The 13,878-nt window shown below is 37.8% G+C and overlaps 1 protein-coding gene across 1 annotated transcript; it reads left to right on the top strand.

The window, feature by feature from the left end:
• Nucleotides 1-152: 152 nt before the first annotated feature.
• On the top strand, nt 153-13,878 carry LOC306850874 (caveolae-associated protein 1-like). The gene is made up of 2 exons (XM_079386817.1): nt 153-1,095; nt 12,414-13,878. The coding sequence occupies exons 1-2, from the start codon at nt 544-546 to the stop codon at nt 13,113-13,115; spliced, it is 1,254 nt and encodes a 417-aa protein (XP_079242943.1). The 5' UTR covers nt 153-543; the 3' UTR covers nt 13,116-13,878.

Below are 13,878 nucleotides of genomic sequence, written 5' to 3'. Positions count from 1 at the left end.
GTGGGTGTGTGTTCTAGTGTCCCTTGCCAGGCTCTTTATGAAGGGTGGAGACTCCCCTTAAAGGGTCAGTGTGGGTGTGACCTTACAGTAAGTGATCACAGCAGAGGGCTGGACTAAGGAGGGAAAGGGAAGACCTGACGGACGGGCTTCGCAAGGGAGCTGTGGTCACACACACTCACACACCTTGGACAGAGAGTCTGCTTCCACCAACTGGCTGAGGTCCCAGAGCAGACTTGAGGGAAAGAGGAAGGGAGGGAAAGTTTGAGGCATTACAGCAGACCTAGAGAGTAGTCCTTAGTGGTAGTAGGTAGTGCAGATAACTTGAAGATTGGTTAGGAGTAGCCAAGAAGAGTTGTTTTCTGCAAGTTGGAGTCGTTGCACTGTGATCGTTGGGTGTCTACTGTCATTCAAGTCTTTTTTTAGTACTTTATTTTTACCCTAGGACTGCGTTCTTGCACACCGGGCCACAAGTGTGCATGCTTCTGCCCTCTGTCTGCAAGTAAGCTTGTGTGTGTTTCATCGGAGTCTACTTGAAATCGAGCCATGGCCAACACAGACTTCAGACTGGAGCGTGCCGTCTTTGCCGAAGTCTCTGATGACGATGAGGAGGTCGCCTTGGTGCCTGCTGCCACCAAACCTGCCACCACCTCCAAGGTGTTCAAATCAAAACGAGGCGACGACAACGACCCGGAGGAAGAGGTGGACCTGGTGTTGGGGCCAGGACTTGATGGAGGCGTCAGCGATGAGGCCCAGAAGTCTGAGGCCCAGGCTACAGGCGTGATGGTCCTGGCTCTCCTAGACAAGATCATAGGTGTGGTGGACCAGATCCAGCAGACTCAGACAGGTCTGGAGGCCAAGCAGGAGACCATGGAGAAGAACATGAGCAGCATCCAGACGGAGCTAGCCAAGCTGGCCAAGAGTCACATTGGGACGGCCGGGACGGTCAACAAGCTTCTGGACAAGGTGCGGAAGGTGAACGTCAACGTGAAGAGCGTGCGCACGGACCTGGAGAAGCAAGCGGGACAGATAAAAAAACTGGAGAACAATGAACATGAGCTCCTCAAGAGGAAGAACTTAAAAGTGCTTATCTTTCAGGTGAGTGCTTGACAGACTGCGAAGTCTTTGATATGCAAGTCTTTGGTCTGGCATTCCATCTCCTTTCATTTGTCCTAACTAATGGCTACTAATTAGTCTTTTAGTTCGTACTTCATTCGAAAGCAACTTAAAGGAATCCTCAAGCAACCCGTAGTTGATTGCTTTACTCAACTGCATGGCTCACTTCTTGAAGGGTTTGAACCTACAGTAGTTTGTTACCATTCCCAGCTCTAACCAATGGACTACACCACCTTCTGATTGTGGAACTGGAGCTAATTGTGGTTGGTTATAAAAACTGGAGTCCAGGTGGTCTGTGGTCTTTTTCTTGCTGTTGTAGTCTAGTTTTTTAGAACAAATCCGACTGTTGAAACGGCAATTTTAGTGTGGACAGATGTTATTTAATTTATTTATTCATTTATTCATTCATTCGTTCATTCATTCAGACTGCAGTTGCTTTTGCTGACATTTCCACGCTGGTGTCATAGTAATGAAGCACGCTTGTAGAAATTTGGGGGAAAATGTAAATTCGATCATATCATTGAGGCTGAGACGCATTAACAAATGATTTGCTTTCGAATTACCTATACATGTATAAATCCAGTTCCATGTGTTTTTTCTTCTTCTTCTGCTTCTCATGTTCAGGCTTTTACTACAGTAAGTGTATTTGGGGTGGATAGACAAAAAAAAAAAACAATAGGCAAAGTCTTAGACCACCTTATGTGATGTGTTCCCTATGACCTTAATCATGACCTTACACTGTTACCTTTGACTTAGCTTTTTATAATGCAATCAAACACTTCGGTTGCTATAATATGCTTGCTAGTCAACTTATATAATTCATGTACTGTACTAATATAATGTGCTATACTAATATAACTGATAAGCATGATCGTGTTGTTTTGCTAAGTTCTGCTGCATGAGTGTGTATTTGCAGTCTTCCTTCCCAGGTCTCTTTTGGAGTACACATGGATTCCTCTGCAGGGCTTGGCCTTGAATTCCCCACTCAGTATCATAAAGTGCCAATCCACTCGTAAGTGAACCTTCAAAGGTTCCTGTCTAACCTCACAGCAACCTCTGAACAATGCTGGATCAGCACACACCACGAGTGAACTGCAAATACTGCATGTTCATCAAAAAGGAGCGTTTTTAAAAAATGCATGGAAAAAAAGAGCATATGGCTACGATTTGTTCATCTATCTATCTATCTATCTATCTATCTATCTATCTATCTATCTATCTATCTATCTATCTATCTATCTATCTATCTATCTATCTATCTATCTATCTATCTATCTATCTATCTATCTATCTATCTATCTATCTATCTATCTATCTATCTATCTATCTTATTTATTATGTAATATATGAAACCATGATCCATACTCAAAAACAAAATAATTTGTATATTTCAAAATATGGGGTTTTTAGTTTTTAATGTTTTTGGGGAAAAAAAGTCTCTTATGCTCACCAATGCTGCCTTTATTTAATAAAAAAATACAGTTAAAATAGTAATACTGTGATATATTATTACAAGTTTAATAACTATTTGTTTTCTATTTGAATTTATTTTATTAGTGATGTAAAGCTGAATTTTCAGCATCATTACTCCAGTCTTCAGTCTCACATGATCCTGCAGAAATCATTATGATATGCTGATTTATTACAGCTTTTGTTTTAAAAACCATTTTTTTGTAACAATGTAAAAGTCGTTATTGTCCCTTTTGGTCAATTATATGCATTCTTACCAAATAAAGGTATTAATTTCTTCTTTGAACTTACTGACCCCACACAAGTCTATTTGAATGAAGATGTTTATGAAGAGATTTAATTGTTGTGCTTGTTTGCAAATGCGATGCTTAAAATAGATCGCAATGCTTTGCAGATGATGCACTCTTTCACAGATGTCTTAGCAATGTACATGTGCTTTCTGGGAAATAAAGTAATTGTACACTGCCTGCGCAAAGAGAAGGCCTATACGTTTTCCTTAATGTGCCTGTGTCTCTCTCTCGCTGTTGTGTCTGCGATAGCTGGGTGAGACAGATAGTTGGCTGGCATTTGAGGTATAGGATGAAGACATTAAGATTTATGTCTTTTGCATAACTAAAAAAAATGTAACTGGATCAGTACCATTTCAGAAAGTACTAACATGCACACTTCCGGTATTGATATATCATTTAAGGATGAATAAAGATTCTGGCTTTTGTACATTATGGTACCTCCCAAGTGAACCTTTCTTTATTGAGAATGTATGGTTTACTCACACTGTTGTATAGAATATGAATATGCAATTTGTTTAATGCAGTTCTTCACCATGTAGGCTGTGATGCAAAGAATGATCAAGAAAAATGATGTGAACGTATGTCTTTTTTATTTTCATAAAATTGAGCAATAGACATATAGGCGTATTTGAGCTGAAAGATTGACCTTGACATTATTTAAACACTGATTTCACGCTTGGTTCAACTAAACTGTGGGAATAAGATGTTTTAGTGAATGAGGTTAGCAAATGTGCAAAAGTGCAATGGTGTTTAGTTACTCTAAAAATAGCACCACACACTTCATATGTAGAGAGTGTGTATTCTTTCTTTCGTGTTTTGCTAAAATGTTAGATGAGTGTGTAGGGTGTAGGATTTCGCAGCTGTGTGGAGTGCAGTTGTAAAAAGAGTCCTGTGCAAGCGAGCTGGACTGTGTTGGAGTCAGATTAAATGTGTTTAGAGCGTGCTGGATCGCAGTATGGATGGATGGAGACTTACTCTGAGACCCCCACCCCCCTTCAAACTCTCTCTTACAGTCTAATTATAGTGCAGAATGCGGTAATGTCTGCAAGGCTATCATAATGACACTACCATCAGTCCAGAGGGAAAGAGAATCCTTCACTTTTAGAAGCACCGCCTGACTTTTGCATTGAGCTTTGTCATTTCTCACAGTTCCATATATATATATATATAGTGTGTGTGTGTGTGTTTTTGTGTGTGTGAGAGAGAGAGAAAGAGACCCTGGATCACAAAACCAGTCATAAGAGTAAATTTTTGGGAAATTGAGATTTATACATCATTTGAAAGCTGAATCTGAGGGTGCAAAAAAATCTAAATAGTGAGAAAATTGCCTTTAAAGTTGTCCAAATTAAGTTCTTAGCACTGCATATTACTAATCAAAAATGAAGTTTTGATATATTTACGGTAGGAAATTTACAAAATATCTTCATGGAACATGACCTTTACTTAACGTCCTAGCGATTTTTGGCATAAAATAAAAATCAATAATTTTGACCCATACAATATGTTTGTGGCTATTGCTACAAATATACCCCAGCGACTTAAGACCTTTCTGGTTATATATATATATATATATATATATATATATATAATATCTTAATGTAATACATATAATTGTATATAAATTTTTAGCATTAAATACAATAAATTATTTACATTTTATATAATTAAATACAATAAATTACCTTGCATGACAGCCATTGTCACATATAATAATATCGTTATAGCAGTGTGATTGACAGTGACAATTTACATGAATATAAAATAACTGTATTTTATTGATGAACTATAAATTTTATTTTTATAAATGCACTTTTTATATCACCATTTTACAGTATTAAATACAGAAAATCACCTATATCAGCCTCTGTCCACCTATATGGTAAAATCATTAGCTGTGTGATTGACAGTGTAGTGGATAGTACATTAATATGTTTTTCGTTATATAATTGTGTTTAATGACTCTTCAAACCCACAGATGTCATTTTGTGCCAGTCATTATGTTATTATTCCTTTCTATTTGTGATCTGACATTACTGCGCTGGAGCAGAAGCATCTAATGTGCATGTAACATGGACAGGCTGAGGTTCAGTGTGTTCCAGCACTTTGCTGTTGTTTACCCAGCACCAGCGTTACTGCATTTAGCCCACTAACGAGTCATTTCCTTCCAGCGCTGCTCTGAGGGGCTGCAGGGGGGAAACAGTGCTGATGCAATTGGTCTCTAATGTTTTTAATGCAGATGGAACTGAAGGATGGAAGATGACAGGAGTGAGTGAGGTCATATGTTGGTATATTTGTGAGATTATGTCCTGTTAGCTATTTCCCATTTCTCTGGGCATATGCTGCCTAATGAGGTTCATTATAGTCTGTTAGGGCTAATCAGAGAAGATGCACCAGAAAGAACACTTTTCGTGTATCTCTCATGGGAATGAGCAAACTCTGAAACACACATGTGGAAAAATATGGGCACTGTAGATATATGCAATTCGATTTTGGAATTTTCCAAAATCAATATAAACAATTACAAACTATATCATTAGTATATCAATTAACACTGAATTTGGAAATCAAATAGTCTTTTTTGTGCATGCACCTAAACCTAAACTGCCTGAACGCCACAAATCTGTGTAAAATCTGTTAAGATGATCCAAAAAGCATCTGGTTTCAACGCTAAATGCATTTTTGATAATGTATATATATATTATTATTATTATAAATGATGTGCATAAATGGTTTTACTACAATAAAATTATTTCTAGGGGAACAAAAATAGATTTGCACTGTAATCGCAGACTTTTGAATGAGTTGGACACTATATACAGTACCATTCAAAAGTTTGGTGTCCGATTTTTTTATTTAAAGAAATGGATACTTTTGTTCAGCACAGATGCATTGAATTGATCAAACATGACAGTAAAGACATTTATAATGTTGCGAAATATTTATATTTCAAATAAATGCTTTTTTTATAAACCTTCTATTCAAAGAATCCTGAAAAAAATGTATCACTGTTTCTACAAAATATCAAATAGCACAACTGTTTTCAACAATTTCAAAAGTTTCTTGAGAAGGAAGAATCATGTGACACTGCAGACTGGCGTAATGATGCTGAAAACACAGCTTTGCATCACAGGAATAAATAGGAATATAATACATATTCAAATAAAAACAGTTATTTATACTGTTATAATATTTCACAATGAGTGTATGTGTGTGTCCATGTGCATATGTGTTTGTGTGTGTGGATTTAATTGCTCATGAAGTCTCAGTCTTCTCTGGTGGAATGTCCACTGAGGCTGCAGGTTACACAACTGGCATTTATCAGATATCTAATCACAGACCTCTGAGACCTACATAAATTACCCCTGTAAAACTGGACTCCTGTAGGTGACAAGTGTGTGTGTGTGTGTGTGTGTGTGTGTGAGAGAGAGAGAGAAAGTACACATTAATATTTGCTATGCTATAAATAAATAGAAGTTTTAATTGATTTATTCAGAACTGACATTAACATCATTATGCTCAGAAACTCTCATTGGAAGTTAGTATCAGAACAGCTGCATTTATAACACAAGTAGAGCTATATAAGGTCCCTTTTAGTTTATTGGATGAAATAGCCAGTGACCTCTGACCTCTTGGTTGTTTCAGTATACTGGTACCAAATCTTTTTGAAATGTTTGAAATGATTTGCTTTTGCAGCTGTGCACCTATGGTGAACATGCATGTCAATATTGTATTATTTAAGGGATGCACATCATCTTAATGGTATTAGGTTCCTCGTGCACACAGACAAGGACTGTTTGTGTACTATCTCTTGCAGTCTAAGAAAAAGCTGGATTCTAAGTGGGTTTGGTGGAGGAGTTTGCTGGGTAGTGGTGAGCTGGGCAGATGATGATGAGGTGTGGCTGTGACTTATGGGGGTTTTACATGATCTCCATCAGTACGGGTGGCCTCTGATCTATTTTTGCACTGAATTCAGGGTATCAGATTTACCCAGACAGCAGTGTGTGTTGCGTGTGAGCGTGTGTAGAGGTAGACTGTGTGTTAGTCTGGGCCAGAATGTGCTGTTTGATGAATGGGCTGAGAATAAATGAGGCATGAGTTGCCACCGGTATGTTGTGTGTGCATGTGTTTACAAAGCATCACAAGAGATGGTTACTTTAACTTATTATTGTTTTTTAATATGTTACATAATATGTCAAATATGGGATACAGGAAATGGCAACTGCATGCTGGTCCTGGAATTACTTCATTCTTTCATATGGCTTGCATGGGGCAGGGCTGCAGATGAATACGGAGCCAGACACAGCCACGCACATCTGAAGCTAAAATTCACCTTTACTTATAATAAACCAGGATTAGGAGTCACTCTATTCCAATTGACCCTTCACAGGGAGTTTGATTGACAGGCGATCTGACCAATCATAACGGCAAATCTGCCATTTATGTCCAACAAACAAACCAGACAGGGGAGTAGATTAATATCAGTGGACTTCAAAATTGGTATATTTACATCTTTCCAAGATACCTTGAAACAAGATACCTTCTGATGTTCATTCATGTTTATTTCATGTTATAACTAATAAAGAGGAAGAGATGATCGCTTCAAGTGCTGCTACAGCGATCTGTCACGACACATTAAAGAGCCACTAAACTGTATTTATTGTTTGAATTTCTTACAAAATGGCAATTTGAAAGCTGAGACTTTATTTCACAAAAGTAACCTGCTCTGACATGGCTTGTCAGACATAGCAAAAGTAAGGAAGGGGGCGGGTCTTTGCGAAGGGTCAGTTATACACACACACACACTAAAAAGGTTCTTTGAGGTGATTGACTAATTAATGTTTTTAAAAGTTTCTTATGCTCATCAAGGCTGCAATTACTTAATCAAAAATTACAGTAGAAAGGGTAATATTGTGAAATACTAATAGAGTTTAAAATAACTGTTTTCTATTGTAATATATTTTAAATGTAATTTATTTCTGATGCAGCGCTGAATTTTCAGCATCATAACTCCAGTCACATGATCATTCAGAAATCATTCTAATGTGATGATTTGATGCTCAAAATTATTTTATTTATTTGAATTATTATCAATGTTGAAAACAGTTGAGCTGCTTAATACTGGTATACATACTGTCAATTGTATATCCAGAAGTCCTATGTATAAGGAGGTTAATGGGAGAAAAGCCTTTACCGCTTTGACATTATGAAGCTGTCAGATAAATCAAAACAACAGATGGCTGCTGTTTCAGCCACAGTAGTTTAATAAAGCCTTTAGCCAATCAGAGACAGAACCAATAGTGTGTGTTATTGTGTCTGTTTGATTCATTGGTTAATGGCATCTTACCCTTGAAAAACTAGTGCTTTTGCACTTGTGGTTCTGGTGTCCTGACGGGCACTGACACAGATCTTGTCTCTTATGCAAGTGAGATCATATTTTTGTAATACCTATCATGAAACCCATACTAAAGTCATGGTTAAAGTTATGCATGGTTGTTTCAGGTCGGAGTTCTGCTGTACAGCTGCTGCTCTGAACGCAACAGAAGTCAACAGCTGCTCAGTGCCTCAACCTTATCGTGCCTTTCAACATCATGCCTCACACACACACACACACACACACAGCTGTTATCTACTCATCACCGGCTGATTTTGTTTGGCTGTATGTGTCATGCGAACTACTGCACCAAATGTGTTTGCCACTGTCTTGGTAACGGTTGTCATGGGGCCGTGGTCCACAGCTGTTAATCTGGGTAATTGTTCGCCTCTTTTAGGGGGTTAGATGGGGACCCTTCTATATATACAGTGTGGACTGACATTCTTTTTAGCTTAGAGCTTTTGAACAGGAGTTTGAGGGTATTACATGGCACCAGATGCTCTGGCAGCAGTATTAATGTGGTGTTTATGATTACTGTATTTGCACTATTGTTTTAGCCAGTACTACATAAATGCAGTCTGGATCCAAAATGAAATTTTTGTGTGATTTGAGAATTTACTGGTCATAAATATGTCTTCTCAGCCATGGGAACTGTATTTTGTTATTTCTCCTGAAATGATAATAGTAGTTCTAAAAAATTCTATATTGACTGGGATGTATGGTAAGTGTTAATTTTGGACTCTTTAGTTTTGGACTTGTAGCCAGTGACTCAACTCTAGTCATTTGGTTTGCTTAAATTGTTACATTTACAATAACTGAAATTGTTTACAAGAATGTGTCTAAATATTGACTTTGCTGTGTGCATTGATTGGGTTTTGACAATTTTAGTCTTAGTATCGGGTGATATGTTCCAGGAATGGCCACAATATACAGTATGAATTTTCTTATTTCTCTTTGGTAAAAAAATTGAGTGATTTCAATGATTTACTGCATGAAAAGTTGCCTGTTGCTTTATAAGATAAGTCATGGCATTTGCAGATATTTATTTACAGTTCTACCATTCATTTCAATTAGTCTCTGCCAACAGTTATTTTCTGTATCATAATTATTTTAAAATTCACAGTATAATACAAGCTCGTTTAATGGATTTAATAACTATTTAAGAACATGGTATTATACAAAATAATTGCTGCTCTATAATATATACTGATTTTGCAATTATATTATATTTTAATTGTACTTGAAAAATAAGTTGAATAAAAAAATATTTTATTTAAATATATTTTGCATGGTATTTTACCAGTTAGCTGTTTAATTTCATATTTTCAATAAGTAAAATTGCATTATTTATTATTAAAAAGTAAGTCTTTGACTTCCTTGCTGTTAGAGATCTCATCTGTAAATTTACATTACAAACTACCTTTATGTTTCTGGGTGGATCTTGACCCTTTTAATACAGAAGACATGGAGATGTATGGAAATAATTTGGAACAGCTGCTAACTGTGCTATAATATCTGTGATTCAACCGCAAAATATGATGCAATCCATACGGTATTCCCTAAATCTGTATTACTCACCAGGCAGCGCGTTACTGGAATTTGTTGTGGCTTGGCAAATTGTTATGGAAAAATACCTTTCCAGTTATGTGATTTAATTCTCAGTAGTTCTTTGTGTGTTTACATTGAGTTCTCTCTGTTGGCTTTGGCTGTTTGGAGTGTTTGCGGTGCATGTGCAATGATCAGTGCACACTTCCAGCATTGTGTAACACCTCAGACATCCCTAGTCCTCTATATTCTGACTTGTGCTGGAGTTTCAGGGTGTTTATTGAACCCAGGTTCACATAAGGACAAACCTCTCTGGATCAAAAACGGAAATGGTTTGTTTTGACATTGCAAATGACTGAGACAAACAGTAGCCGCTAAACTCATACGGAGGCGTCATCACCAAAGTCAGCCAAGACATCAAGTAAAGCGCACATCTAACACTATGCCGTTCATCTGGGATGTTTATTAGGTGTCTGTTTTCTCTCTCTCTCTCTCTCTCTCTCTCTCTCACACACACACACACATACACACATACGCACAGCACAATACGTGCAGGTCTTCAGTCCTCTGGGCAGCCTGTGAGTCAGTCAGTGGATGCGGTTACTATAGCGACAGCATCAGTATTTACTAGTTAGGGTGCAGAATGGTAGAGTGATACAGTAATAGGTTAAGGAGTGAATGAATGAGCACTGTTCAGGGAATGAAACAGATGGAATGCAAAGAGAGGAAAGGCCGGTCTAAAATAAACACATACACACATCTTCAGCCTTCACAACCAGATAAGCAAACACATGTAAGTTTAAAAGGACTTCCATTGGCATGGGGCCAGAGAAAAAACAGATTCAGGGATAACAAAGATGATTAATTGTAAATTGTAAAGAGATCCCTGAATGTGTGCAAGTGTCAGTTCTTCTTTTGACCACCAGAGGGTGTGTTGTACTTTTGGATACAGCCATTATGATCAAGAGAACGAATAAACCAGCTGTCTTTACATGGCATATGCTTAAATAACATTAGGCCTATATGTCAAATTATAAGATGAGCGAAGAGACCATCACTGTGCTTATCCTTCTCAAAATAACATCTGTTTTATGGATAGAGCAGATTCGTCTTTTTTCAGAGTATATTAATGTTTTCAACTATCTACATATCGTGTTCAAATATCTGCTGACATTCCCTTTTAATTGATGTGGCTAAGATATGTTGGCTTGCCTCACTCAAATGTAGATGCCTTTGCATTTGAGTGTGTGTGTGTGTGTGTGTGTGAATGGAGTTATTTATTTGCAAGCAGTTCTCTATGGGAATTCTGGGATGTTTTTTCTGGTCATAAATCTCTTTGGATTGCTCATACAGTCCTAGCTGAATGCACAAGAGAGACTGAATCATATATATATATATATATATATATATATATGCAATTTAGAGTGTTCAATTCACCTAACCTGCGTGTCTATGGGCTGTGGGAGGAAACCAGAGCACCCGGTGTAAACCCATGCGGACACATACACATATGTATATACACACACACACATTAGATATGATTCAAATTTGTAATTCATGTAGGCCTATCTGTTTTATAATTTTCAACCAAACTAACTTTGCAAAATGTTTTGCTTTAAAAGTGTTTTTTTCCCCTCAAATTTACATGTGACCATGCCATTTACAGTGCCCTCTAGATGGAGTGCTGTACTCGTCTGTGGACTCGATATGATTTTAGTAAAGGCCGGTATTTAAAATGAATCATATTGACATTTTCTCATTCTGGTTGCATAGAAATCAGTTCATTATCTTACTACAAATCTCCTCCACCCGTGTAATCATGGTGATTATCTTTCTCAGTGCTCAGACGAGTTATAGCATGTCCTGAATTCAAAATATCAGTCTGTCAGCATGATCTGCAAACGAGGACTGAATGACTCAAAGGGATATAGAACAACATGTTAAGAACAGGTTTAGGAGTAACAATATAGAGCGATTATAAATCATGAGACAGAATGAAGTTCAAAGTCAAAATAGTCATTAAACTCTTATTAGATATTAGCTCCTCATAATGAGTTAAGTCAGCAGAGTGTACAGTCAGCCGCTTTATTGCAGAATATACAACAAACAACAGGATACTAAAAATTTTATGAAATTATTTCAACCACAATCAATATTTTATGTCCATTCCACCAAGAAAAAAATAGTCCAAAGCAATCATCTTAAAAACAAGAGAAACACTGCAATAATCCTAGGCTTACAGTAATATTAATACTTAGTCAACTTTTGATGAAAGCATAGGCAGTATCTTATTATTCTGATTGAATATATAAGGGACAAATATTGCTCAAATATTGGGCTCACCACCTGTACACCCCTGTTATTGGCCCTCAAAAGCAACTGTTAAACTAATTTACTAGTTTAAGGATCATGAAACTAGTTTAAAGGGTCATGAACCCCCTGAGTATTACGGACAGGAACAAAGTCTGCTGAATACGCTCTTATGAAACATGTATTTGCACACGCTTGCTTTTATATTCGACTAATTTAACACCAACTGCTTAGGTTCATATCTGGAAAAATACTCTAAACTGTCTGGTCTAATCTAATTTTAGTTCCTTCATTTTTCTCACCTTTTTTCTTAGGACAAGGTGAAACCTGTGAAGGTCTCTAAGAAGCCAGTGGCTGCAGGAGAGGAAGGAGAGCAGGTGCTGAGTGAAGGAGGAGAGGAAGAACATGGCTCTGAGGAGGAAGTTGAGGTTGAGGAGATCATAGAGGAATCTCGTGCTGAGCGCATCAAACGCAGCGGACTGCAGAAGGTGGACAAGCTGAAGATGGCCTTCAGCAAGGAGCAGATGGAGAAGACCAGACAGAAAACCAAGGAGAACCTGGAGAAAACCCGACTGAGAACCCGAGAGAACCTTGAGAAGACCAAGAAGACCCTGGGCAAGAAGATGGGTAAGCTAGGAACAAAGATGACGCCTAGCACCGAACGCCGTGAGAAGATCCGCAGCTCCAGAGAGAAGATGAAGAAGTCACTGAATCCTGAGCACAAAATCCGCCCCAAATCAACCACCTACCGCGTACCACCCTTCACCTTCCACGTCAAGAAGGTCCGTGAGGGTGAGATCGAACCCACACCAGAACCAGAGGAAGAGGACGAGGAGCAGAATGAGGAGGTCCAGGAGGATCTTGCAGTGCAGGAAGGAGGCCTAGTGTCAAGGGTGGAGGAAGGTGAACTGGTCAGTCTTGACAGCCGGGAGATGGAGGCCTTACTAGAGGCAGCTGATCAAACACGGCTGGTGTTCCAGGAGACGGTGAGGCCAAGGGAGAAGGCCAGCCAGTAAATCCAACATGCTGAGCCCTAGGAGAAGCTCAACACAGAAAAATAATGTGGAGGTCTGGAGATAAATAAGGCTAAAAGGATGTAGGGAACTGAGATGTGCTTGAGGACAGATTAAAGACCGCTCTATTAAAGGAGTCGACTGGACCTTTGGCTGAACATTTAGTTTGTTTGTTTGATTTTTTTTTCTTATTATCTTCTCAACGCCAAAGTTGCTTTTTTTGTTTTGTTCAGTTGTCAATTTTTAAATCAACTAATGGTCAATTTTGTGTCTAGAACTGAATAATACTCAATTAATGTGATTACCAACACTTAATCAACATCTGAAATCTTAAAAAAAAAAAATTATAATAATAATAATGTTATATTATTGGTGGATGTGAGGAGGTTTGCACTCCACAAGAATATTTTCATAAACACTCTCATGGCATTTAGTTCCTATTAGACATATAATATTAACTTGTTAATTTGTAATCAAGGCTACCTGGTTACAGCCAGATATTGCCAATATAAATTTATATTAACGTGCCTGTATTTATTGAACACCTTGTGTTTTTATTTTTTTTGATGTGATGACTGCTAATTTCAACAGTAAAAATTAATAGCAGGCCTTATGCATTTTGCAGAAGATCTAGGCTGTGTTTTAATGCCATGAATGAACTGTTGGAAGCTGTTGAAAGTGAAAACTTTAAGGTGCTAGAGAGTATGTTGTCTGACAGAAATCTTGTTGTGAGGAAAAGTGAGTTGTGAAATATTCTAATTGAAGT

The sequence above is a fragment of the Barbus barbus genome, assembly GCF_936440315.1.
Source record: "Barbus barbus genome assembly, chromosome: 3".
NCBI lineage: Eukaryota > Metazoa > Chordata > Actinopteri > Cypriniformes > Cyprinidae > Barbus > Barbus barbus.
This window is presented reverse-complemented; position numbering and strand designations above follow the sequence as displayed.

Coding starts and splice junctions, on each gene's coding strand:
- LOC306850874 (XM_079386817.1), top strand. CDS start 544: ATGGCCAACACAGACTTCAGACTGGAGCGTGCCGTCTTTGCCGAAGTC. Junction 1,096..12,413: donor TAAAAGTGCTTATCTTTCAG/GTGAGTGCTTGA, acceptor CTTTTTTCTTAG/GACAAGGTGAAACCTGTGAA.